The 26,295-nt window shown below is 43.6% G+C and overlaps 1 protein-coding gene across 2 annotated transcripts in view; it reads right to left on the reverse strand.

Moving 5' to 3' along the window:
* Positions 1-1,086: 1,086 nt before the first annotated feature.
* NR4A1 (nuclear receptor subfamily 4 group A member 1) overlaps positions 1,087-26,295 on the reverse strand; it is a 58,257-nt gene continuing 33,048 nt past the window's right edge. The window contains exons 1-7 of one of the 2 annotated variants that reach the window (XM_044286302.1): positions 9,407-9,528; positions 6,458-7,272; positions 5,075-5,204; positions 4,580-4,731; positions 4,256-4,458; positions 2,609-2,787; positions 1,087-2,055 (exon numbers count right to left, since the gene is read on the reverse strand). In XM_044286302.1, coding sequence (XP_044142237.1) covers positions 1,799-2,055; positions 2,609-2,787; positions 4,256-4,458; positions 4,580-4,731; positions 5,075-5,204; positions 6,458-7,270 — 1,734 coding nt within the window. In that variant the 5' untranslated portion in view covers positions 7,271-7,272; positions 9,407-9,528 and the 3' untranslated portion in view covers positions 1,087-1,798. Of the gene's footprint in view, positions 2,056-2,608; positions 2,788-4,255; positions 4,459-4,579; positions 4,732-5,074; positions 5,205-6,457; positions 7,273-9,406; positions 9,529-26,295 lie in introns of those variants that run through there. The other variant, XM_044286303.1, reaches the window with a different exon arrangement.

Below are 26,295 nucleotides of genomic sequence, written 5' to 3' on the forward strand. Positions count from 1 at the left end.
ACATTCTGTTTTCACGCACGGCGTCATAGAAACCAATGACGCCGTGCGCTCCTGCAATGTCAGTCCGAGATCTCACGGACCGTGCTCCATGGACATGTGAGTGAGGCTTAACTCTGTGGTCAGTGGGGAAATAATAACTTTTCTATGATGTTCACCTAGTTTACATTCTTGGTTTCTATGATGTTCACTTGGTTTCCATTTTGTTGAAATAGGTTTGGTTTCTAATATGAGATCGGACACAAGGACTTTTGAAATTAACACTCTAAAAAATTACCAATTTGACATGTCTGCAAATAATCTATTTAAAAGGTTTTCTGGGATCAGCATAGCGATGGGCAATCTAGGATGTTTGAAGAGGCTGCAGCTTTTTTCAATGCTTACCTTGGCCCATCTATCTACATGCAATCTACTTTGCAGTGGTGGTGCTACAACTTCTTCCCATTTAAGTGAAGCTGCAATATCCTGCACCATGCAACTATATGCATGGTGTGCTAGTAGACAGACTAAACTGAACATAGAAAAGGCTGCAGCGCTCACACAAGCACTGCAGCCCCTTTAAACAGGTAATTGGCAGGGCTACAGATAGCCATCAATACCTTGATCCATGAAAAACACTGGAGTAAATTATTCTAGAACAGTCTAGCATTTAGTTGCAACTATCAATACTACAAGACCATTAGGTTGGTAGAGGATCTTTCAACCTAATATTTGTGCAAGTTCAACACATTTAGGGTATATTCACACACATCAGATATGTTGCAGACACTTGTGTGACTGTCAGTCATCTGAATGGGGTTTGCAGGAATCAGTGTATATGCTGTAGAAAAGAAAACCCCATCCATGCATGGAACTGATTTTCAGTTGCAGCAATGTCTGAAACAAAAACTGACAAATGTGAATATATCCTTAGAGGTACCCACTGCAGTAGGTGATGCATGGACAGTAAGAGGCCATCACCAGGTAAGTCATTAACTGGTACCAGGTTTATAGGCCAACTTGAACTCCGCTACTTTACTGAGCGTCTGATCATCTATGCAACAATCTTCCAAATGTACACGTAGAAAACTACTACCGTAATACTTGACAGCTGGGTACTATTACAGCATTTTTTATTCAATATATTAAATATATATTAATCAGAAAAACACATACTGTAAATCCAGTAGGATACACAAATATAAATGTTTCTATTCAAAAATTACACATATTTACACACAGCCCAAAACACTGTGAAAACCATAGTGACCATAACAAGGGGTAGCTTTGTATTTTTTAATACTATGTACAGTTCACTCTTCATGTATGTACAAGACTTTACAAACTGGCTGTGACTGAAATAGGGTCCATCCCTTTCGGCCTGTTTCGAGACAGAGGGGATAACAGATCAGGAAGGTGGCGGCCGCCTCCCTAGATGCTGAATTAAAGTCTATTACCAAGGACTGGTCCAGTCCTGGCATTCTGTAGGAAAGGCAGTTTAGGAGCCTGATGAATTCTGCAAGTATTTAAAAAAAATACTTTAAAAGTGAAATAAAAGACAACACAAAAAAATAAAATAAAAAGTCTGTTTTTTTTAGCCAAAGGCACATCTGGATATTATAGAATATTATAAACAAAGTCTTCAGATATGTCCCAGAAAATCCCAAAAGAAAAAAAATAAGGATTTGCTGGGTTAGGCACCTAATATCAAAGAAAAGGTTTCACGAGTTTGTAACAGGATTCACCGCTGTCCATGTGTGGGTTTCCTTTTCTTTGTACGAGTAAGAAAGAAAAATAAAAGAAAAATAAGTGCAGTGCTGGTTTAGAAGGGCAGTGTGTCCATGAAGATCTTCTCTACAATAGGAGGAGGCGGTACAAGATCCTCTAACTTCAGGTAAAAAATACGCTGGAGGCCCTGCGTACACAAAGTGCGGAGCTCAGGAAGTTTGCCCAGTAACTTGGACAGACAGTTGGATCTGTTCTGCTCACTCGGGCTTGATGGTACATGCTCTTTAAGGCAATTAATAATCCTGCTTTGCAGCTCTTCTACCTTCTTGGGTTCTTTCAGGCCATGTCTGTCTGCAATAAAAACAAAAAAAAGTACAACTTAATATGGGAAGATAAAATATATACAAACTGCAGTATAGAGTTATATCCATTGATCAACTTTGCGTTTCCTATTATAGCAGCATACTGGTGAGTGGAGACCTCATAATGCAGTTCTTCTAGGAGCCTACACAACTTCCCACCACTCAAGGGGATGAGATCTACCAAGACTCTCCTTGGCCTCAAGCTGTATGGACAACCTTGCATTACAACAAATTCAAGTGGGAAAGGGAAGGTGTAAAACTAGAACAACCTGGAATAACTAAGAAGTGAGTGGCGAATGTAGACGAGAAGTAGAGACCTTTCCTTATAACCATAATGAAGGCAATGCAGACATAATCACAAATTTATAGCTTGTACTTGAGAGTCAGCTCCGTTTGCCTCTGGTTGACTATTCATTGTATGAGGCAATATGGGAAGTCTGAACATTCATTATACACAAAAATACATGACCTTATAAAAAGTAGTTCCAAGTTTAAATGCTTGGCTGCCACAAGAAGTGTTTCAGTATAAGCTTTGGACTTACCTGTGATGATAACAAGGGCGGAGAGACAGGAAAATGATGGGACATCAATGTTCATGCGTTGGAGGCTGTGTGAAAAGTCAATGATTGAGTCGATCCACTCGCCAAACCCCCTGACACACTGTATGCGATGAAGCACCACTCCATTGCAGAAGATCAGCTTCCCTTCTTCAGGCTTCGAGCTGTTTGAAGAGGAAAAAAACACATTTAAAAGAGGGACTACAATTGCCCAGATTTACTAATGTGAGTGTATCTAGTGCCATAATGTGGCAAACTTTGGCGCATGTAGGTTTTAAGAAATTATCTGCGTCTGGCACGATAACGAGGTATGTGCCATTTTGCGCCAAAATTCTGCACCACAATTCTGGTCTAAACTTTTGTCTTAAAGCTAAGCCAACAAATAGTAGGTATAGTCAGAGAAAAGTGTCTGTCCCTGCACCAGATTCATCATGCAGCCTGAGCGCCTGTGATAAATCCGCTGCAGGTCCAAGCATACGCCATCTATAGGATTAGTAAATCAACCCCAATATTTTATCTTTAAAACAGAAATTAGCTACATATAAAATAGGCTCCTTTTTGTACATCATCATACTTCTCAACAGTAGGTGAGGAATTTGGTGAATAAGCCCCACCCCTGGAAACACCCTCAATCATGAAACCGCCCACTTACGGGTGGAGCTTATATATGCTTCACCCATTTTCAGCCTGGGACATACCAAATTTGCCAGGACTGTCTCTGAAAATTAGAAACACTCCCTGCAAATTCGTGAGAACTCATCATGCTATCAATGTTCATCAGAAAAAGTATGTAAATTTATATTTAAGACTATTTTACTTGACCTGGTCCAGAGTTGCTTATTTAAAGGGGTTCTCTCACTTCAGCAAATAGCTTTTATAATGTAGAGAAAGTTAATACAAGGCCCTTCCTAATGTATTGTTATTATCCATATTGTCTCCTTTGCTGGCTAGATTCTTTTTCCATCACATTATACACTGCTCTTTTCCATGGTTACAACCAACCTGCAATACAGCATTGGTGGCCGTGCTTATAGAATAAAGGAAAGAGCGCCGGCCTCTCTGGTGGCTGGGACCGCAGGGGTGCCAATAGTCCGGCAGTGAATAAATGTGATGGACTAATTAATTTAGCCAGCAGAGGACGCAATATGGATAATCACATTAGTAAGTGCCTTGTAAATACTTTGTCTACGTGATCAATGTAATTCGCTGAAGTGAGGCAACCCCTTTAAATAAATTCTACCCTACAGTAAAAGGAAATGTATAAACTGTCTAGCAACCAATTACAGTGCAGCTTTCATTGTATATTTTGCTTTTGAAAAATGAAAGATGAGCTGTGATTGGCTGCCGAGTTTGTCTATCAAACAGTTCTCAGCCAAGTTGAATATCTTTCTCAATACATGTCTGATTAGGATTCGGATGCCCCCTTAAATGTATAAATAACCTTGTGTCATCTGCCTACCATTTGTACTAAATATAACCCTTTATTCTGTCTTGTGTTTGCTTTGGCTTCTCCAAAAGGCAGGTAGCTGAGCATTCTGAATGCATGTATTACTGCGTGTTCTGCCCAATGTTCAGAACAGGATTAACAGTCCAAAAGGAACTAGGTTTTCTACCATGCGACAGATGCATTACCTGTAAGCGAGTCGAAGGATGAAGAGTTCCAGGAAGGAAGACTCCAGAAGAAGACTCTGGTCTTCTTTAGGAAGCTCTGCAAAGCCCTGGATCTTCTCTGCCCATTTGCGGATAACTTCCAAAGAACCAGAGAGAAGGTCGTAGAACTGCTGCACATCAACCGGATTCTCCTTCTCCAGCAGAACGGGGACGTTCTCTTGGTACTAATATAAACAAAGGCAAGATAAGTCACTGAACTCAAGCTCTTCTATGACACACAGGAATTACTTTTCAGACAAGTCAACATGGGTTTTACCAGTTTGAAGACCCTTAACCATGACTTACCTGTGAGTAATCCAAATTGCTGGAACTGGGGATGGTGTCAATGTGCGCCCTCACCAGTGAGTTGATGAGACTAACCGGAGAAGAGTCCGATACTTGCTTTGGTTTTGATGGAAGGCGACCCCTCCTGCCCTTTAAACTGTCTGTGCGTACCACTGAAAAAAGAAACATTTCTGGTTAGTGCTGCAGGAAAAATCTAAAACCAGTATTTAGTGTTTTTTTCTATTGAGGACCAATGCAAAATGGATGCATTAACAAAAAATATATATAATCCCCTATTAAAAATACAGCCATGTGTCCTCTACTAGAATTACATCCTTTCACCCCATTTTTAGAAAATGTCCTTCCAACACATACTGCAAAAACATGATCACATAAAAAAAAAAAAAAAAAAAAAAAAAAAGGACGACACAGTCTGCCACGTTCTCTTATCTCAAGCCAAAAAATTAAAAATGGGAAGATACTGGGCACATTCGAGGAAATATATTAAGTACATACCTTCTTTTACCATTCCCACTGCTAAGCATTTTTGAAACCGACAGAACTGGCAGCGATTTCTGCGCCTTTTGTCCACGGGACAGTCCTTGTTAGCCAAGCAGATGTACTTGGCATTTTTCTGTACAGTCCTCTGTGGGGAGAAAAGGGAACAATTGTCAGGGGAAGCAAGATGCCAGACCAACACAAAGCCCCGTCTGTTCCCATTTATTTTTGTAACATTTCTCTAGTGTCGGCCTGTTCCTAATATCAAGTTGACATTTGGCTCCAAGCAAAAGGGAGCGATTCACCTATCTTAATTAGCTGAGCATCTCCTCTAAAGCACCTGATTTGCCTGCAACACAGATGGACTTGGACCAAGAAATGCAAAAACTATTTGCGGGGGGAAGAGATAGATGAAACTATAGACACTTTGCTTATGCTAGAAATATTGAGATTGATTACTACAAATGCAAGGGACTCCAGCCAAACACCCGCCTTTGACCAAATTCAGAAGACACTTGTAGCAACGATGGAAACTAGCAGTGTAACTTTTTACTACAATGGACAGAAAGCTATTTTTCTGCCATAACGTATTTTATTTTACTAACTGGTGAACAATCAAGTATGCCAAACTTGTCAGACTCTCCGCAGTAGACATAGATACTTGTGAAGTCACATATTACTATTAGACAATTACTGCTTTTCCAAAGAAGAATGGGCCGCTTAATATTTCTAGATAAATGTGTCTATTTGTTTTTATATAAAATACTTAAGTCACAGATGGTCAGGAATGAATAACCTTTAACTAACAGAATTCTAAGACTCTCTATGCACCCTCTATCAGATAGGCTGTTTTCGGTATGCAGCCGTGCATCATTCCCATCAAATTCACTGTGGGTATTAGAGTACACTGGACTAGATCCAGACTACAAAAATCATTGGGCATGGTTACTGTAGACTAAATGAGTCTAGATCTCCATTATAGAAGGTTAGGCTTCCAACACCTGCTGCCTAATGGAAACTTCCACCCTCCTGGCTGCTAAATAATTGGTGTTGGGTTCCTCCTCTTATCCCCTCTGTTTGCCCCAGCTCAATCCTTTCGGTTGACGTTGGGAAAAGGCATCAGAGATGATCAACTGCTGAAAAAAAGTGAGCCAAGAAACTGTACACGGGGAGGACAGCTGCTTTTTAACACCACAGGACAGTTTTGGGACGAGCCCCTATTCTTCATCCCTAGGAACGCGTATCAGCTGAAGCGCAAAGACAGAGTGGCTCAAAACCAAATGCATGTGCCAAGACCACCTGCCAAGTTTGCAGGGGAATGAGGAGACTAAGAGGTGAGGCAATCCAGATCTAATGTAGTTTGATGACAATCAGAAGATATATAGAGTATTTTGTGCTTACCTTAAAAAAACCTTTGCATCCTTCACAGGTTCGTACACCATAGTGTTGACAAGAAGCATTATCTCCGCAGACAGCACAGCGCCCCTCATTTGAGCTTGGGCTCCGCGCTTTGGAGGGAGATAGAGGACCGTCCAATACAACCGAACTATCCAGTACCACAGGCCCCTGACCAAGAGGTATAGTGGGAAATCCGGCAGAAGAGCTTTGTGCTAGTGCAAACACCTCAGGATCCACCACCTGCTGTTCAAGTCTATGTAGACCTTGGGTCATCTTTAAAGAATTAGGAGCCATGTTTGGGCTGTGAGATGGTGTCCCAAAGGAGAAAAAAGAAGACTGTGGAATGCTGTTTTTCTGTTGATCAGTCCATGGTCTCATGCTGTCATAATTCTGAGTTGGAGAGTAGGCCCCGTAAGAGCTCTCCCATGTAGGAACTTGAGGATTCTGGAAACCTGGTGTAGACGGAGATGGGATGGAACAAGGGCTTCCATAATAATCTGAACCACTCGATGACATGGTTTCATCCACCTGATTTGTGAAAGAACCTGGATAACAACCGAACACTTGAAACTCCTCCACCTTTAGTGATGACTGGGGTGTTGAAGAAGGTATCTGGTACAGAAAAGCATCAAATTCTCCAGTGTAACCATCCATGAAGGTGCTGAAACTGGGCAATGAAGTGGAAGCTGCAATTTCACTGTTAACAAGGTCCATGGTGAACTTACTGAACTCTGAGTTTAAGATGTCTGGAACATAATTGTCACTGGGGCCTGCACACTGAGACAGACTTCCATACTGCGCTTGAATACAGGGCATTTCTAAACAAAGAACAAGGAAATAACCATTAATATATTTAAAGGTAGTTGATTTCAGCCAAACATATAATACAGATAAAATGTACAGATCTAAGAGACTGAGTTTTCTCACTGCTGAAGCGAGTTTCCGCTAGTTGTCTGGCATACTGTTCAAGCACTTCTAGGACCTAACTACTGGAAATCAGCAACAGGCACTCTATGGAACTTGACCCAATGAACATCATTGTGGTCACCTTAGAATCAGATCTAGAACAGAAGCAACTATGGAACAAGTTTTGGCAATGGTTCCTCAGAGTGGCTTCAGTAGGAAACATAAATTTCTGCTTCAAATGCTGTCCTACACAGCTCCTCTGACATTGCAATGCATCAATCAGATCTTTTTGCGGGTACAAAGTGCCATAAATGTATTTAATCGACACTGCATGTAATGGAGTTTGAATCAGGAAGGCTCCAGTTATCAGTCAATGATAGCTGTTTGACAGTATGTCCATTACACGCAGCGACTAAACAAAAGTCATAAAAAGACGTTAGGTTTCCACCCCAAGTAATTTCTATTGCAAGTGCTATGAAAAAAATGCAGACACCGCTATGGAAAACCACCACAACTGGATTGACAGCTATTTTGCCACCAATACACAACTCCCAGCATACACCTAAAGACAAGATCTAAGTTTGGAAGCTAGGGGAAAATAAATAAAAAATAGCCGACCATTAGGTCATAGCCTAGCCGTCAGTATTCTCACTATATTTATAGACCATGTAAGGATCTGCCAGGATGACTGGACTTAAAGAAGGCATCTCAGCTGCTGCAGAGATCCTCGGGAAGAAGAGCTGCTAACGAGTCTTCTGCTTCTTTACATAACGGATGGAACGCCATCAACCACCACAGCGCCGACAGTTGGAATTACGACTCAAGAGGCTCTGCAGCAGTTAACCAGAGTGCAGCAATACAGAGAACCACTGCTGAAATGGTCTTATGAATCACAGTTTTCATCTGGATCTTAGTCACCAATCATAATCAGCAATGCCCAGAAGGCGCCATAACTGCCCTCGAGTGTGGGGACATAACATGGAAACCGCCACTTTCTTTTATTTGGCAGCTGACAAACACCATTGTAATGCAACACAATAAAACGGTTTTAGTAGCCTTATAGGTTAGGCTTTTCCCTAGAGGAAATGCAACCAGGAGCATGAGATAGGAGGCTGCGAAGAGCCAAGAAAGCACTTTGCACAGGAAAACAAAAGGCAAAGCTAAAGATGAGCTCCTGATAGGCCAGACCTCTACAGAACACGTCCTTCAAGGGGGGGGGGATGCAAAGTCTGTAAGTGAGTGACCAAACAGAGGAGAACTGCTGCTCTACAGAAAAAGCAATAAATTATTTAGATAGGATAAGGAACAATTATTTAATTGTAATGGGCAATACATATTATAAGGAAGAATTATTTAATTTATATCAAAGAAAAGTTAGTTAATATGGAAGTGTATTTAGTTGTAATATGAAGTCATTTTCTAGAGAAAATCAATTAGACACAATATGGAATAATTATATGGAAGGATTATTCATCTTAATAGGAAATAATTATTTAGATATATTATATAAACAGTTTGATATAGTATGGAATATATATTTAGATATACTATGGAATCATGAATTTAGATAAAATATTGAACAAACATTTAGATATAATGTGGATTAATTAGATATATTATTTAGAATGTAATAGGGAATAATTATTTAGATACCATATGGAATCATTAAGGTATTTAGATGGCATAATCATTTAGATGTAATTATATTAATTATTGGACTGATGAGACTAATGGGGGGAATCTGCAAACCAGAGCTAGCTGTAGTAAGCGGCTACAGTATGTGCAGGTGCACAAGTATAGGAATAGCACAGGACTAGTGGGGTGCATCAGGTGACTAGATATGGGTGCTACAGGCACAGGGTGCTGGAATCATTGTGCACCTGTTGCTTTGAGGAGCTGCACCGACGCCCGCTGTCAGAGTGCAATGCTGGGATCACGGCCATGAGCACAAAGAAATCAGAAATGCAGTCCATCCATGTACAGTAAAGCAGCAGCGGTCTCTATGGGCTTGTCCGTGCAGGGTGCACTAGTGACCACAGAACCTACCAGATGTGTCAGCTGCAGGTCCCCGGTGCGGGCTGTCCGCAGGGTGCGATGATGCTATCCAGCCTCTGGAGCGCTGCGTGTATCTCCCCGGAGCCTGCACTGCTTACTCTGCTCCACTCCTGCATTCTACATTCTATTAAAGCCTCTGCCCGGGGGGCGTGGCCTGACGCATGGAAGGCGTATGACGCACGTGGGTGATTCTTCTCCGCTCTCCATAGAAGGCGAGAGGGGGCGTGGCCTTTCCGGCACGTCGCTGGAATGTATCTGGTGACGCACGTTGTTTCCTATGACGCAGGGCACATTGTTTGATCTATTAATAGCCTGCGCTCTATTAATAGCCGGGCGGCTGGAGGGACGCAGCCCTGAAATAGCAGCCAGGGGAGGGGAGACCCCGAATGAACGTCATCACCCGGCGGATATAGCAGTGGCAGGAGGCTTCCCTGGGATTCTCGGCATACTTACGGGAGAAGGGATTCCAGAAGCAGCGAGGCAGAGCCGTGCTCGTCATGTGCAGGTGTTACATCACCAGACCTGGGACTTGTCACCCTGTGCCTGACCTCCCCTACAGGAGTGGGATCACATGGAGCAGGGTGGCCTGCACTGCCCCGATGTCACACACAAGTGACTCCAGGTCTAGGCTGTCATTCATGCCTGTGGAATGACATATCACTTTCATAAGTGCTAGTTAACCATTTATGACAGGGATGTCCAACCTGCCGCTCATGGGTCCTGGTGCAAGCGTTTAGCTTGGGCCCCCCTTTCCTCAGTGCTTTGTGGCCCATAGCCTTCCTGCTGCAAAAATTGGAGGGGGCCATTCCAAATTCTTGACCTAACCCCTTCCCTCCACCCTCCAGAGGTGTAACTTGACCAACATGCACTTTCTTATGTGACAAGGGTCTTCTGACCCCCTCTGCACACCCCATAGCTACGCCCCTGTCTACCACCCTCCAGCTGTTGCAAAACTACAATGCAGACAGCCTACAGATATAAAGGCATGTTGAGAGTTGTAGCTCTCCAGCTGTTGCAGGTTGGGCATCCCTGCTATATGACAATCGCTAAAAGAAAGCCTCCAAAATAACTTCATGATAGTCATTTATTTATTTTTTTGTCTGCCAAGATTAATAGTAGAATTTGCAGGATACATTAGGATTCATTCAAACCTACATAGTTGGACCAGCATTCCCTATGTAGAATTAATTTCAATGGTTTCGCCAAAAGGGAGAAAAAAAAAAAAAAAAAAAGGTACTCTGTATGCCTTCCATTTCCGTTTTTCTATTCCATTGAAAGACAGAACAGGTCCTTTTCCTCCTGTACAGCAAAGAAGAAAGAAGAGAAGCCAGGCTGCACCAACAAGTGGATTAGGGAGAGTTAAATTTTTATTTTTAACCCCGCCATCACTATTTTACTAAGCATTCTGTATTCAGAATGCTATTATTTTCCCTTATAACCATGTTATAAGGGAAAATAATAATGATCGGGTCCCCATCCCAAACATCTAGCAACCGTGCGTGAAAATTGCACCACATCCGCACTTGCTTGCGATTTTCACACAGCCTCATTCACTTCTATGGGCCCTGCGTTGCATAAAAAATAAAAAATAAAAACGCACAAAATAGAGCATGCTGTGATTTTCACGCAACGCACAAGTGATGCGTGAAAAAAAAAAAATCACTGCTCATGTGCACAGCCCCATAGAAAATGAATGCGTCCGGATTCAGTGCAATGCGTTCACCTACCGCATTGCACCCGCGCGGAAATCTCGCCCGTGTGAAAGAAGCCTTAGTCTGGACTATGGGGTCAGATCGGTGGAACCGACACCCAGCACCGAGCAGCTGTTTTGGGCAGATACCAACCCCAGAAACTATACAGTGTACAGAGCTGGAAGTAGAAGGCTCTGCACTCTGTAGTCTCCCGCGCCACAAATGGGAGCTGCAGTACCCAGGCATGTCCACTAAACAGTGTGCGGAGCCTTGTGCTTCCAAGTCCGTACACTCTAAGGGCTCATGCACATGACCGTTGTATTGCAGATCCGCAAAACACGGATACCGGCTGTGTGCATTCCGTATTTTGCGTAACGGAACAGCTGGCCCTTAATAGAACTGTCCTAGCTTTGTCTGTAATGTGGATAATTATAGGACATGTCGTATTATTTTGCAGAACGGCCATGTGGACATACAGACATGGAATGCACAAGGTGTCATTTCAGTTCTTTTTGTGTGGTCCCATTGAAGTAAGTGGTTCCGCATACAGGACGCAAAAAAAAAAAAAAAAAAAAAAAACACGGAACGCGTGGAAAAAAAAAATACATTAGAGGGCATGAGCCATTTGCTATTCTAAGAACTCAGAGCTGAATGGGGCTTGCTGGGAATTGTAGTTTCACAACAGCTGGATTGCGGAAGGTTGCTGACCCCTGCTCTATAGTTTCTGGTGGCTGCCACCTAGCACTCCCACTAGGATAGGTCAGCAGCGTTTTGGTGTCCGCCTGACGATGGAGGCAAACTGATCCGTCCTGACACACAATGTAAGTCAATGGGGACGGATCAGTTTTCACTGACAATAGAAAAACGGATCCGTACTCCGTTGACTTTCAGTGGTGTTCAAGACGGATCCGTTTTGGCTATGTTACAGATAATACAAACGGATCCGTTCTGAACGGATGCATGCGGTTGTATCATCTGAACGGAAGCGTTTGTGCAGATCCATGGCGGATCTGCACCAAATGCGAGTGTGAAAGTAGCCTTAAGAAATCTGTTGCAACAACTTGGCCTCCAGAAAAGCAGACTTTAAAAATACTGTACAAGATACATTCCTAATATAATAGCAAAGACAGGCGCACTCTGCGGACTTACTAGACCCTCAAACTGATGTTAAAATTGAGAGATTAGCCAACACATTTAGGTGCACCTGCGAGGCCTGGGCCATATCAGCCAGTCTTGAGTGGGACTCGCAGACTCCTCCCTCCTCCCATTGCAAGCATGGTTACATGCTGGAGGTAACTGGCGAGTTGTCTGCAAGTCGGACCTCACGCTCCTGTAATTTGCCCACTGGCCCCTGGTATTACCCATACGGCTCAGGTAGGCGAGTGTTAGGACCTGAGCTACTTGAGAAACCTTGGAGCGGTGCTCGGGCTCAGACATGTCCTCCACAGTAGGACATGTTGGCTAATCTCAGTTTAAGTGTTTAGTAAGACCGCAGAGTGCACCTGGCTTTGATATCGTTATATTGGTTATCACATCCACATAAATGCCATCTTGTGTAGGATGTCTCGTGGTTCGCTGCAGGCATCCTCCACTGTATGCATTTTTGCTGGGGATCGCCATTCGCAACGGGCCACAAGTGCAGGATTTGCTTGTGTGAGATATAGATATATATATATATATATATATATATATATATATATATACACACACACACACACATACATACATACATACATACATACATACATACATACACACACACACACACACAATCGGTATCGGCATCTATTTTGCCGATATTCCGATAGCGTATGGGGAACACAGATCGCGCTGCTGTCAGCGCTCTCCGTGTTCCCCTTAGCAGCACAGGGGAGAAGGAAGCAGTATCTCCTCCCCCTGTGCTGCTGCCGCCAATGAAAGGACAGGGGACAAGAGGAGGGGAGGAGCTATGGCCACTGCGCCACCAATGAAGCTTAATCTCTCATTTATTGATATACAGGAGGCGGGAGCTGCAGTATCACATAGCCGGCTCCCGGCCTCTATGAGCTGTAGCTGCGATAGTTAACCCCTCAGGTGCCGCGGATCGCAGCTACTGCTCATAGAGGTCGGGAGCCGGCTATGTGATACTGCAGCCAGCTCCCGCCTCCTGTATATGAATAAATAAGAGATTAATCTTCACTGGTGGCGCAGTGCACCCCCCCCAAGCCCAGTATTAGACATTGGTGCAGTCCGCCCCCCCCCCACCCCAGTATTAAGCATTGGTGGCGCAGTGCGCCCCTCCCCCCCCAGTATTAAGCATTGGTGGCGCAGTGCGCCTCCCCCACCCCCGTATTAAAAACATTGGTGGCGCAGTGCGCCCCCCCCCCCACAGGATCCCCTCTCCCCTGCTCCTCCGATCGCAGTGTAATGCTGGGGCTCCGATCGGTTACCATGGCAGCCAGGACGCTATTGAAGCCCTGGCTGCCATGGTAAGCTCCATGCTGCTGTGTGCACAAAGCACAGAGCAGCAGGGACAGTGTGAGCTCCTATTCACGCTGATGGAGATCTATCAGGGTGAATCGGACAAGGGTTCTAGTCCCTAAGGGGGCTAAAAGTTAGTAAAAAAAAAAAAAAAAAAAAAGTTAAAAAAAACATTAACAATAAACATAAATTTCAGCAGATTTGTGGGAATTTTTTTTAAAAAAATGAAAATTCCCAGAATATCGGTATAAATTATCGGCCTGAAACTTCACAAATTATTGGTATTGGCCCTAAAAAATCAATATCGGTCGATCCCTAATTATATATATATATATATATATATTATACACACACACCTGCATATGGGTTTGAGCACTTCCTGCCTGTTTAACACCACACAATTTTTTTTAGTTTGCATATCAAGATACATCTCCCCCCCCACCCCCCAAAATACCGACTCGATATTGCTCAAACAAAAGGAGAGATGGGTTGCCACATGGTTATAAGGGAAAATAGCATTCTTTACTACAGAATGCTTAGTAGAAGGTCAATTGAGGGTTAAAAATAAATAAACAATAATAAACTCCACCTCCTCCTCTTGATCGCGTAGTTGCCGATCTCTTCTTACTTATTTAATCATGAGCTGCCGGCTAAAGAACCTGTGGTGACATCACATGGTCCATCACCATGGCAATGGACCATGTGACGAGCTCAGTGATGTCACCACAGGTCCTGAAGAAACAGGAGACTGGCAGCTACGCGATCAATTGGAGGAGGAGAGTTAATTTTTTATTTTTATTTTTCTAACCCTCAATTGACCACCTACTAAGCATTCTGTATTAAAGAATGCTATTATGTATCCTTATAACCATGTTATAAGGGGAAATAATACAACCTACACAACCTTGAACCCAATCCTGAACTTCAGTGAAGAAGTTTGGGTCTGGGTACCACATTAAGTTTTTTCATCACGCGCGTGCAAAACGCATTGCACCTGTGCAATAAAAACTGAACGGAACGCAATCAAAACTGACTGCAATTGGGTACTTACTGGCGTGGGTTTGCCGCGATGCATACGGAGCCAAAACGTGACGCCTGTGTGAACCCAGCCTTAAGGGTATAATATGCAGTGATTGGCTGCAACAGTCACTCTGCAAAATATGCATGGATTTTCATGCGGAAAATCCGCAGGGCAATCAAAAATAGATAAATGCATGAGCTTTTGGAGATTTGTGTGGAAATTAGGGTGGAAAAAACAAAAAAAAAGGATTTTTGGGTATTTAAAATCCGATTTTTTTAAATTTAAAGCAGATTTTTTTTATATATATAAAATGCTTTGAGGAAAATATATTACCATCCAAAGGTTATTACATCATGAAATAAAGATTCGTTTTTTAATTATGTAGAATAAGACTACTTTCACATTAGCGTTCGGGGCTCCGCTTGCGAGTTCTGTTTGAAGGCTCTCACAAGCGGCCCCGAACGCATCCGTACTGCCCTAATGCATTCTGAGTAGATGCGCATCAGTCTGGCAGCGTTTGTCCTCCGCACCGCTCAGCAGGTGGACACCTGAACGCTGCTTGCAGCGTTCGGATGTCCGCCTGGCCGTGCGGAGGCAAACTGATCCGTCCAGACTTACAATGTAAGTCAATGGGGACAGATCCGCTTAAAGTTGACACAATATGGCTCAATTTCAAACAGATCCGTCCCCCATTGACTTTCAATGTAAAATCTGGACGGATTCATCTGAGCTACTTTCACACATTTTTTCCTAAACTATAATGCAGACGGATCCGTTCTGAACGGATCCCATCGTCTGCATTATATGAGCAGATCCGTCTGGGTATACCCCAGACGGATCCGCTCTGAACTCAAGTGTGAAAGTAGCCTTAAAGGGAACCTGTCACCATGATTTAGCGCATAGAGCTGGGGACATGGGCTGCTAGATGGCCACTAGCACATCTGCAGTACCCAGGTCCCATAGCTCTCTGCGCTTTTATGGTGTTAAAATACCGTTTTTAGTGATATGCAAATTACCTCCTATGTGTCCTGTAGCCGGAGATGAGTCCAGCGGAAGGGAGCCCAGCACCGCCCCGCGTCCGCCGAATCTCCTCCTTGCCTGCTGACGTCATAGAGCTGCAGTGCCGAAATCTCGCGATGCGCGAGCTAGCGCATGCGCAGTCTCGGCATCATGTTCATTCCCTGTACTGGAATCAGCACAGGGAACGAACTACGCATGCGCTAGCTCGCGCATCGCGAGATTTCGGCACTGCAGCTCTATGACGTCAGCAGGCAAGGAGGAGATTCGGCGGACGCGGGGCGGTGCTGGGCTCCCTTCCGCTGGACTCATCTCCGGCTACAGGACACATAGGAGGTAATTTGCATATCACTAAAAACGGTATTTTAACACCATAAAAGCGCAGAGAGCTATGGGACCTGGGTACTGCAGATGTGCTAGTGGCCATCTAGCAGCCCATGTCCCCAGCTCTATGCGCTAAATCATGGTGACAGGTTTCCTTTAAGGCTGTATATGTTTAATTTTTTGGGTTAATAAATTCCATTAATCCATTCACAATGTCATGCTCTTCCAGAGGTTTCTGTAAGATTATTGGGCAGTTTCTCTGCCTACAAGATATTATCACAGATGCTCGGTTTACTTTTGCAGTTCTCAAAACTGAATTTGACTCAGCAGAGATCACATGCCTCTTCTTCACAGCAAAAATGTTATAACATGAACAGAGTTGAGAAAAAGACCTTACTCCTAACTTCTACAAACCTATGAATGCAGAATCAACCTAATCAAACTAATATGAAAAGTTATTCTAAAAATCTTCATCTACTTGCATATTATAAGTTATACCAGCAAGAATGAGTCTTTATGTAGAAAACTAGGATTTAAATAAAGCCTTACTGACTAGTGATTTAAATCGAGATTTAAAATCAGTTTGATTTCAATCAAATCCACCCTGGTGGAAATAAACCTAAAATGTGGATTTTGAATGTCACAGCATGTCAAGTGTGTGGATTTTCAGTGCACATTTTACCCTTTGCAATATAAAGAAGATTGAGATTGTGGGCAAGTAGCAAATGCCGATTTCGTGCGGGGACGCAAAATCTGCACAAACTACACTGCACTGTGTATATAGCTTAAAGATTGAAATGCGTGTATGCCTCCAGGCCATGCAAGGTAAAACCAGGGACGCCCTTGTGACTACTACATGGTGTTATTTCTACTAATGTAATCTAGGGAAGAAGAAAAAAAAAAAAACACTGTATAACAGGTCTAGCTTGTCATGTGTACTTCATATCATGGTGCACATTGCTGACATAACTGCAATACAATACTTATGTCTTGTAGGCATATGTCTATACTACTAAAATAACTCAGAAATGGGGGTGTGTGGCCTGGCCAGCAATGTGAACGGACATGGCTACCTGAGCGCCACTTGCCTGTATCCTGAGCCATACTCCGGTGTGAGACTCCTGGGCACTTAGGAAACGGAGGCGCAGTACAGGCAGTCTCCCTGGGCAGACAAGTCAGTATGACCCGCACCACCAAGAGCGAGAAAGCGGGCCAGGACAGCTGCCGGTGAAACATGGCGCCTCGTTCAAGGCGACGGAAGTGGAGCGCGTTCCGCCTGCAGAGGGAAGCCCTGGGGACTCGGATGCTGAGCTGAACAGGATAGAGAAGCAGGAGGCGAGCTCCCCTACTGACAGGGCTCTACAAGATGGCGCCCGAGAGGAAGGAGGATCCAACATAGGGTGCAGGTGAAGGGGGGACCCCAGATGGGATGGCCACACAGTTTATACCTCCACTGAAGCTTCCCTTTCAGGGGATGACCCATGAATCAGAGCCCACATATTTTTGGCGGTACAACAATGCAGCTCTGCCCTAATGACCCTTAACACCTCTATGGGGTCACTACAAGAAAGTGTTTCCTTTATCAGACAAGATATCGGATACTAAGATACTGGGGATCATTTCTAAAATAACCCAGATACAAATACCAATATATTAGTTCTCTTAAATTCACCAGGTGTAGATGATAAACTATCCCTGTGTATTCAAAGATTGCTTTTCCAGGCCACTATTTGAAGGACCTGGCTTCGCACGGGTATATTTAATCTATTTAATTTAAGGCTTGTGTTCATTTTTTAAAAGATAGATAGTATCCACTATAACAGTGACATCTACAGTATCCCACCACCTTAACAGTGACCTCCACAGCACCCCACGGTACAGTACTGCATCTCCTTAAAATGGGACGTCCACAGCAGCCCGCCCCCTTGACAGTGACCTCCAAAAAGGGGCCTGCCACCCTTAACAGTGACCTGTACAGCACCCGCCCCTTAACACTGACCATAGGTTACAGTCCCCTTAACTGACCCACACCATTCCCGGCCCCCTTAACGGAGTCCTCCAAAGCCACTGCCCCTAATAGTGGCCTCTACAGGCCCTCCTCCCTTAACCTTGACCTCTACAGCAGCCTGCCCCCTTAACAGTAACATCCACAGCGCCCTCCCCTTTCTTAGTGACCTCCACAGTACCCAGTCTCCTTAACAGCAATTTCCACAACACCCCACCCCCTTAAATGACCTCTACAGCACACTGCCCCTTAACACTGACCTCCATAGCAGACCGTCCCCTTAAGGCCCCTTTCACACGGGCAAGTATTCCGTGCGGATGCGATGCGCGAGTTGAACGCATTGCACCCGCACTGAATGCCAACCCATTCACTTCTATGGGGCTGTACACATGAGCGGTGATTTTCACGCATCGCTTATGCATTGTGTGAAAATCGCAGCATGTTCTATATTCTGCGTTTTTTACGTTACGCAGGCCCCATAGAAATGAATGGGGTTGCGTGAAAATCGCAAGCAAGTGCGGATGTGGTGCGATCGTCTCCTAGCAACCGTGAGTGATAATCGGGATGGAGACCCGATCATTATTATTTTCCCTTATAACAAGGGAAAATAATAGCATTCTGAATACAGAATGCATAGTAAAACAGCGCTGGAGGGGTTAAAATTTTTACTCACCTTAGTCCACTTGATCGCGGCCCGGCATCTCCTTCTGTCTCCTTTGTTGAATAGGACCTGTGGTAAGCATTAAATACAGGTAAAGGACCTTTGATGATGTATCTCCGGTCATCACATGGTACATCACATGATCTTTTACCATGGCGATTCAGCCTGTGCTGATGACATCACCGAGAGAGAAGACGCCATCGGCGCAGGTGCACTGAGGTAGTGCTGAGGAGGCGAGCCTCCTCATCTCAGAGCGCCTGCGCCGAATGAACACAGGCGCGCAATTTTTGAAAAGCTGACAGGGCCGGCCGGCCGGAGGAGATCGTGGCTGGCCCTGTTAATCAACACGACGAGGGGGCGGTTTTTTGCTGCGGCTACCAGCAAGTTGATGCCTTACTTGCTGGTAGAGAACTAATTTACATATTATAAAAGTTCGTTTTATAAGAAACTGCTGAAGGAAATTAACACCATTATATTTTTATATATCGCAGTATAAGGAATTTAACTAGCCCCCCACCCCCCCAAAAAAAAAAAAAAAATGTATATGACTTTAGTGGGGTGACAGAAGCCCTTTAACAGTGACCTCCACAGCATCCTGTCCCATTAACAGTGACCTTCATAGCGACCCGCCCATTTATCAGTGACCTCCACAGTACCCCGTCTCCTTAACAGCAATTTCCACAACACCCTGCCCCCTTAACAGTGGCCTCTACAGCAATCTGCCCCTCAAGACTGACCTCCATAGCGGACAATCCCCTTAACTGTGACCTCCACAGCAGCCTGCCCCATGGGTGGCCAGAGGTCCGGTTTTAGGCCGGACAGTCCAGCTTTCAGACCCCCTGTCCTCCGTCCGAATCAGGGCCTGGTCGGACACAGGGATGTCCTTTTGAACAGCTGACTCAGACAGCAGCACTGTGTTGTCTGGGCGTGAGCTGCAGGGAGAAAGTCACCCTTCCTTCCACCCCTGCAGCTGACAGAAGTTGATTTTTACCTTTATTTTATTTTTTATCCTTGTCGGCTACAAAGTGGGAGTGGGCGTGACCTAACCAGGTTGGGGCATGGCTTAGTGGGGGCGGGGGTTTAAGTCAGCCTTTTGAGGGTAGCCTGAATGGCTTCCCCCTAAACTGTGACCTCCACAGCACTCCGCTCCCTTTACAGGGTCATCCACAGCACCCTGCCCCTTTAAAGGAAATCTATCACCAGGATAATCTCTATTGAAGTAAAGCCATGGCCTAATAGCACTTGGTACCTTATTTCTAAATGTGCCTTTGTTTCAGCAATAGATATTTTCTATCTTCTGAAAATCCAGTTTATTTGGTATGCAAATGAGCCAGTAAGGTGCCCAGAGGGGCGTCACTCTTGCCGGAAGGAGCCCAGGCACGCCTCCTGCTAATGCCCAAGCCCACCCTCATGCTGGGAGCAGGGAGTAAAGGGGGGCAGAGTTATGGCTTGAATGTGATGTAGGAGGGGTGGGTGGACACATTGTGGCAGGAGACGTGCCTGGGCTCCTTCCTGAAAGAATGACGCCCCTCTGGGCACCTTACTGGCTCATTTGCAAACCAAATAAACTGGATTTTTAGAGGATAAAAACATCCATCTATCTATCTATCTATCTATCTATCTATCCACACACACACACACACACACACACACACACATATATATGCTAAGGGAGTGGTTAAAATAATAAAAAAAAGTTATACTTGCCATTTCAGACCCCCTCTGTTCCAGCACTCTGATCTTTCCTGCTGCTGCGGTCATTACATCTTGGCTGCAGAGATAATATGCCTGTATAAGCCATGTGTACTACCACAGCCAAATCAATACTGACTGTGACCAAAGTAAAGAAAAAAGGATTAGGCAGTGCCAGCATTTTTCTTTAAAAACTCAAAAATGTAATGTAGTGAGATTTCACTTTGAATTACTGAATATTTAGCAGCATATAAACTGTTTCTGAGAACTGCTTGACATCTGTGTTAGGCCTCTTTCACACGAGCGAGTTTTCCGCACGGGTGCAATGCGTGACGTGAACGCATAAGCACCCGCACTGAATCCTGACCCATTCATTTCAATGGGTCTGTGTACATGATTTATTTATTTTTTCACGCATCAGATCTGCGTTGCGTGAAGAACGCGGTATGTTCTATATTCTGCGTTTTTCACACAGCCCTGGCGCCATAGAGTGAATGGGGTTACAGTGAAAAATGCATTGCATCCGCAAGCAAGTCTAGAAGCAATGAGATTTTCACTGATGGTTGCGAAGAGATGTTGTTTGCAAACCTTCAGTTTTTTTATCACGCGCGTGAAAAACGCATCAAAGTGCGTTGCACCTGCGCAGAAAAAACTGAATGGAATCGCAGACAAAACTGACTGAACTTGCTTGCAAAATGGTGCGAGTTTCCCTGAACGCACCCGGAGCCAATTCGTATCGTTCGTGTGAAAGAGGCCTTATATAGAGTCGACCAACTTCCTGCACATCAACAGGTATTCCAGTCCAGAACGATTGGACTACGTTTAACAGTAGTTCAGCATTTTTGGGTTTCCCCTCCCCCAATTTTTTATGTCCCCCCCCCCCCTTTTTTCCAACACTGACTGTAGCAGAACTCACTAGTGGGTTTAGATCTCCATTCATCTTTCTGGAGGTGATCATTGGCTGAGCCTTTGGCTATTCTTCGATCTATTTGAACAGTAGTTCCCCGCTTCCTCCCGCATCTTTCTGGTTTTGGTTGCCACTTCAATCATCTTAGACGGGTGGTCTATAATTTGATGCACTTCCCGATATGTTTTTCAATCTCTAACTATTTACTCAATGTATGTTCATCAGAACAATGTCTGGAACTACCAATTTTCCCACAGTATTTCAGAAGGAAATACACAATAGCAAACATATGCAACATTTGTAAAAAAACGGAAATCATATAGTACATAACAGTCTCTTTCTAACAAAGCTAGAACCAGCCCTGTACCTCACATGGATCCAGAGATCTCCTTATTCATTGCTCTGCTAATTTCTATCAAGCTGACAGCTCAAGGGGAGCATCTTTTCTGCTGCAGCTAAGTGGGCGTGTCCATGTTCCCCCTATCAACTCAGGAGATGATTAAAAAGGATGAAACTGAGCATGTGCAGCCTTCTCAGGTCAGCAGGACAAAGAAATAAGAAAAATAATGAACAGCAGGTGGAGCTATACAGATACATTTTATTGAATAACTTACTAGCTATGCTTAATTTTTAATTACACGCAATTACAAAAGTATTCAGATCCAGGTACTGGTTTGAAAACTAGAATATTTTTCGTGGGACAACCCCTTTAAATTGGTAAAGTCATTCTTTCTGTGGAATAACAGGTGTTAATTTTGGCACTTATTTAACTCCTCACAGGTATTATTTTGAGCACACCCCTTTCAATTAATGATTCAATTACTCAGAACGAGTTTTAATTGTTGGGTCATTTTCTTTTTTTCTATTACGTTACTACACTTACAAGTAAATTATTTGCTATGTAGAAATATCACTTCTACCAAAAACAGCGATTCATCAGGTTTAGGTCTCATGCACACGACCATTGTGTGTTTTGCGGTCCGCAGATCCGCAAAAACACGGATGGCGTCCGTGTGCATTCCGCAATTTGCAGAAAGGCACGGACAGCCTTTAATACAACTGCCTATTCTTGTCCGCAAAACGCAGACAAGAATAGGACATGTTATATATATTTTTTGCGCTCCATGGAACGGAGCAACGGAGTGCTGTCCGCATCTTTTGCAGCCCCATTGAAGTGAATAGATCCGCATCCGAGCCGCAAAAACTGCGGCTCGAATGCGGACTAAAATAACAGCCGTTTAAATGAGGCCTAATGATGTTGGATTACTATGTTTTTTGAACACTACTGCATTAACCAAGCCCAGCCTGGAGGGCCAAAAATCTGACGCAGAAGTGGGGGGTTTGATCCAGTAACTAATTTATATTATTTTAACTCTTTCCCTGTCATTTAACAATTTTTATTTTAACCCAGACAAGTTCTTCAAAAGGGATTATCCCATTGAAAGCTTAACATATAATATGTGCAGTCGGTACTCATGTGCTGATGCAGAGAGGCTCGGGTACTAAAAGTATTAATGAGCCAAATAGACCCACAGCCTATTCACAACAGGACATCATGCATTCATAACACTACTCAAAGATACTGTATAATTAAAAAAAAAAAAATCAGTTACTGATAATACAACCATCTGAATCAGTTTGAACAGATCCCGGTTGTATTATAGTTAAAAAAAAAAAAAGTTAACATTGTCAAAACTGATCTGTTTTGAACTCTTTTGAAAGTCAAATAGAGGACAGTTCCGTTTTCTATTGTGTCTGAGAAAATGGATCCGTCCCCATTGACTTGCATTGGTGGTCATGACGGATCTATTTTGCTCCACAGCCTAGGGACGGAAGATCCCGTTCCTGAGATCTTGCCAAAAAATTACCTGCATTAGCCAATACAAGCCTGCAAGACTAACTGCCATACACACTGTCACATGTCCCTTATCAGCCAATAGAAGCTCGCAGGTCCTTAGTCTTCAGACAGTTTTACACCAGGTTTCCATAACAACCCTGCAATTTTTCTTCACTTCTGCAGGTCAGCTTTAAAGAGGCAGGGGGAGTGGGGTGCTGTTAAGGTCAAAATTAAGGGCATGGGCTGCTGTGGAGGTCCCATTTCAAAGTGGCAGGGCACTGTGTGTGGGGGTCAGTGTTATAGGGTGGGGGACTAGAGTGCTGTAGAGGTCACTGTTAATCTTTCTATGACACACACAAACATTAAATGAAATATACCCGTGTGAAGCCGGGTCCTTCTACTAGTAATAAAGAAAAATAATGCAAAATAAGTGTAAAGTTCATGCACATTTTATGTAACAGAAGTGTTCAACCTTGAACATACCAATTAGTAGAAGAATAGATTTGTATTAAACACTGTTGTGTGCAGAACTCTAGATTTCTGGCTTTGATAATTATAACCCAGAATCATTGTTTTAAGTGGCAGTTAATCTGCATCTCTTACGTCAATCTTTTCAGAACAAGTGAATTTCTATCCTACCTATGCCATTCAGATTATAAACAAAAAGTATGTAATCTTCTGTCATACAATTATTTTCCACCTCTGGCAAAAAACTTCACTGCCAAATATCTGCTCCGCTCTCACCGCTTCAATATTCAAATTATCTGTTAGCTCTTAAACTGGACTTACACTGCCGATGTTCAGCCCGATTGTTCACAGGAAGGTTCGCTTCAGATACTCATTCCCAATAATCTAAAGGTGCTGCGGATCACCCCATGAATGATCGACGTGCTCCATCATCAGGTGAAATGACCTGAGGTGCGGACACAGCACTAAATAGCCCTCTTGCCCAGGAACAATGGGGCACATTTATTAAGACCGGTCTTAATAAAGCCCTGCACTGGCAGTAGATCTGACACAGTTATGAAGAGGTGCCGGCCTCTACATAACTTAAATGTAAGGTGGCTTCCTTGCTGTCTTACATTTAGACCATTTTGTACGCCCAAAACAGGCGTAGAAAATGGTAAATGAGACGGGCCTGCTGACCCACCCCTTCCCCACCCACTTTTTTTTTTAAAACCTGGCATGAGCGGGGAGAAGTCAGAAATGTATGCGTATTTCTGTTTAATAAATGACCCCCAATGATTTTTTTTTTTATGGGGACGAGCGATAGCAGAAGTTGCCATCGCTCTTACTATGGAGATGATCGTTGCATGTAAACGCTACTCTTCACCCCCAGTAATGAGGAGCAGATTGTTGGGGAAAAAACCCTTCCTTCCCAACAATCAGCTGCTCCTCGCAGCTTCCAAATGAGCCTTTAGACTTCATAAAGCAATAATCTTGTTCTCTGGTTAAGTAGCAAATGGTTGTACTGGGTATTCATGTGTTAATTTACTAGGTTTAGGGTTAATAGGCTGTGTTCACATATAGCTGATTTAAAAAAAAAACAAAAAAACAAACACACTAGCTTTTCTGCACCAAAAGCTGCACATTTTACATCCAGAAATCGTTTATGCAGAATCAGCTGCTGATGCTACATGTCGTTTCTGAAAGCCTAAAACCCCATTCACTTATATTTTTTTGAATTTCTGCTATGTATGAACACAACCTTAAAGGGGTATTCTAGAATTTTATTATTGATGGCCTATACTGACAGCCCCTCACAGATGAAGAAGTCCTGCTGATGAGACAAATTGATTGGTTAGAATGGATTCACTCTCCTCTATTCCACTGAAAGAGTTACATACACCACAAAAGCTATTTGGCGGGGGTGTCGGACTCCCACTGATCAGATATTGATGGCCTATCCTGAGGATAGGCATCAATATTAAAATTTGTGGCATACCCTTTTATGGTATTAAGAGGTCGTTCAGACCTACATAGCTTACTCAAATCAATACACCTCTATACACTTCCACTACCAGAGACAAGTAGAATAACTAATCCATCAACAGCAGCCTGATGAAGGTTTCCAGGTAACAAAAATGCAACGGTAAAAATGAACAGTAAGCCAAGTTAAAAACTTAACGAAATAATGTTTGGCATGCATTTGATGTACTTAAAAGGGTTGTCTAGCTTTGGGTTTTTAACAGACCCCTGCACCATTGTTGAAACACTCATACTTGCTTCCCGTGGCTACATTCTGGGTCCTTGGCCCCTTTCAGCAGTCATCCAGTCCATATCCTGTAAACTTTTGGATGGTTGTATGACTTGTGCTGCTACAGCCAATGGGTGTCCTCAGAGGTGATGTGCCCCTAAGCAACACAACACGTCACCTCTGAGGCCAGTCATTGGTTGCAGTGGTGCACTTATTACCTATGTTGTGGATCCGAGAGAAGATTAAAACTTGCCAGAACCCATTTTAACTCTTAACGCCCACATAAAAGTAATACTTGCTTGTTAGCAGATCCCATAAGAGTGCCTGCATACGTTGCGGATTACATGCCGTTTACGAGTAAGGTACCAGCAAAGACTATGGGAATAGACAAATCTCATGTATACGCTGCGGCTTTTTTTCTGGTGGAAATTGATCTGCCCTACGGAATCCACAGCATGTCAATTAATTTTGCTTTTTTAGCTGCAGATTTCACCCTTTACCAATGAAGAGTAAGATATGTTGTAAATCTGCACCAAAAACCACAATTAGAAATTGCAATTTTGGGTGCAGAAGTGCACAGATATCTGGCGGACCTTCTGCACATTCACCCACCTCCATATACAGGCACCCAACAGTAACTGGCCTGCAAGATGAGCTGCAATTAATTAAAAAGAATTGGAATAGTAACACTATCAGAAAATACAATAGCGGTTACCTTCACTGACAAGACGTCTGTGCTGCATCTGATGGAGAAAATAATCACAGACAAGTTAACCAAGTGGCTCCTTGCAGCAGCAAACGCTGTGGGATCAGCGGCTTGTGGAAATGGCATTTCTTTGCTTTGTGATAAATCTGTTCGCTGTCAGAGACGGTGGTCAGCACTATAGAGGCCTCTAACATAGCACCACAGTAACCTACCCTGCCGGTAACTATTGACCCAGGCATTTTTAGCAACATGCTCACACTTGTTACCATGACAGCCGCCAAGAAGGGGAGCGAGCAATAAACTATACCGGTGCGGAGGGAAAAACACACTATAGATACAGTTCACTGCCTCCTGTAAACACG

This window comes from Bufo gargarizans, chromosome 3 (assembly GCF_014858855.1).
Source record: "Bufo gargarizans isolate SCDJY-AF-19 chromosome 3, ASM1485885v1, whole genome shotgun sequence".
NCBI lineage: Eukaryota > Metazoa > Chordata > Amphibia > Anura > Bufonidae > Bufo > Bufo gargarizans.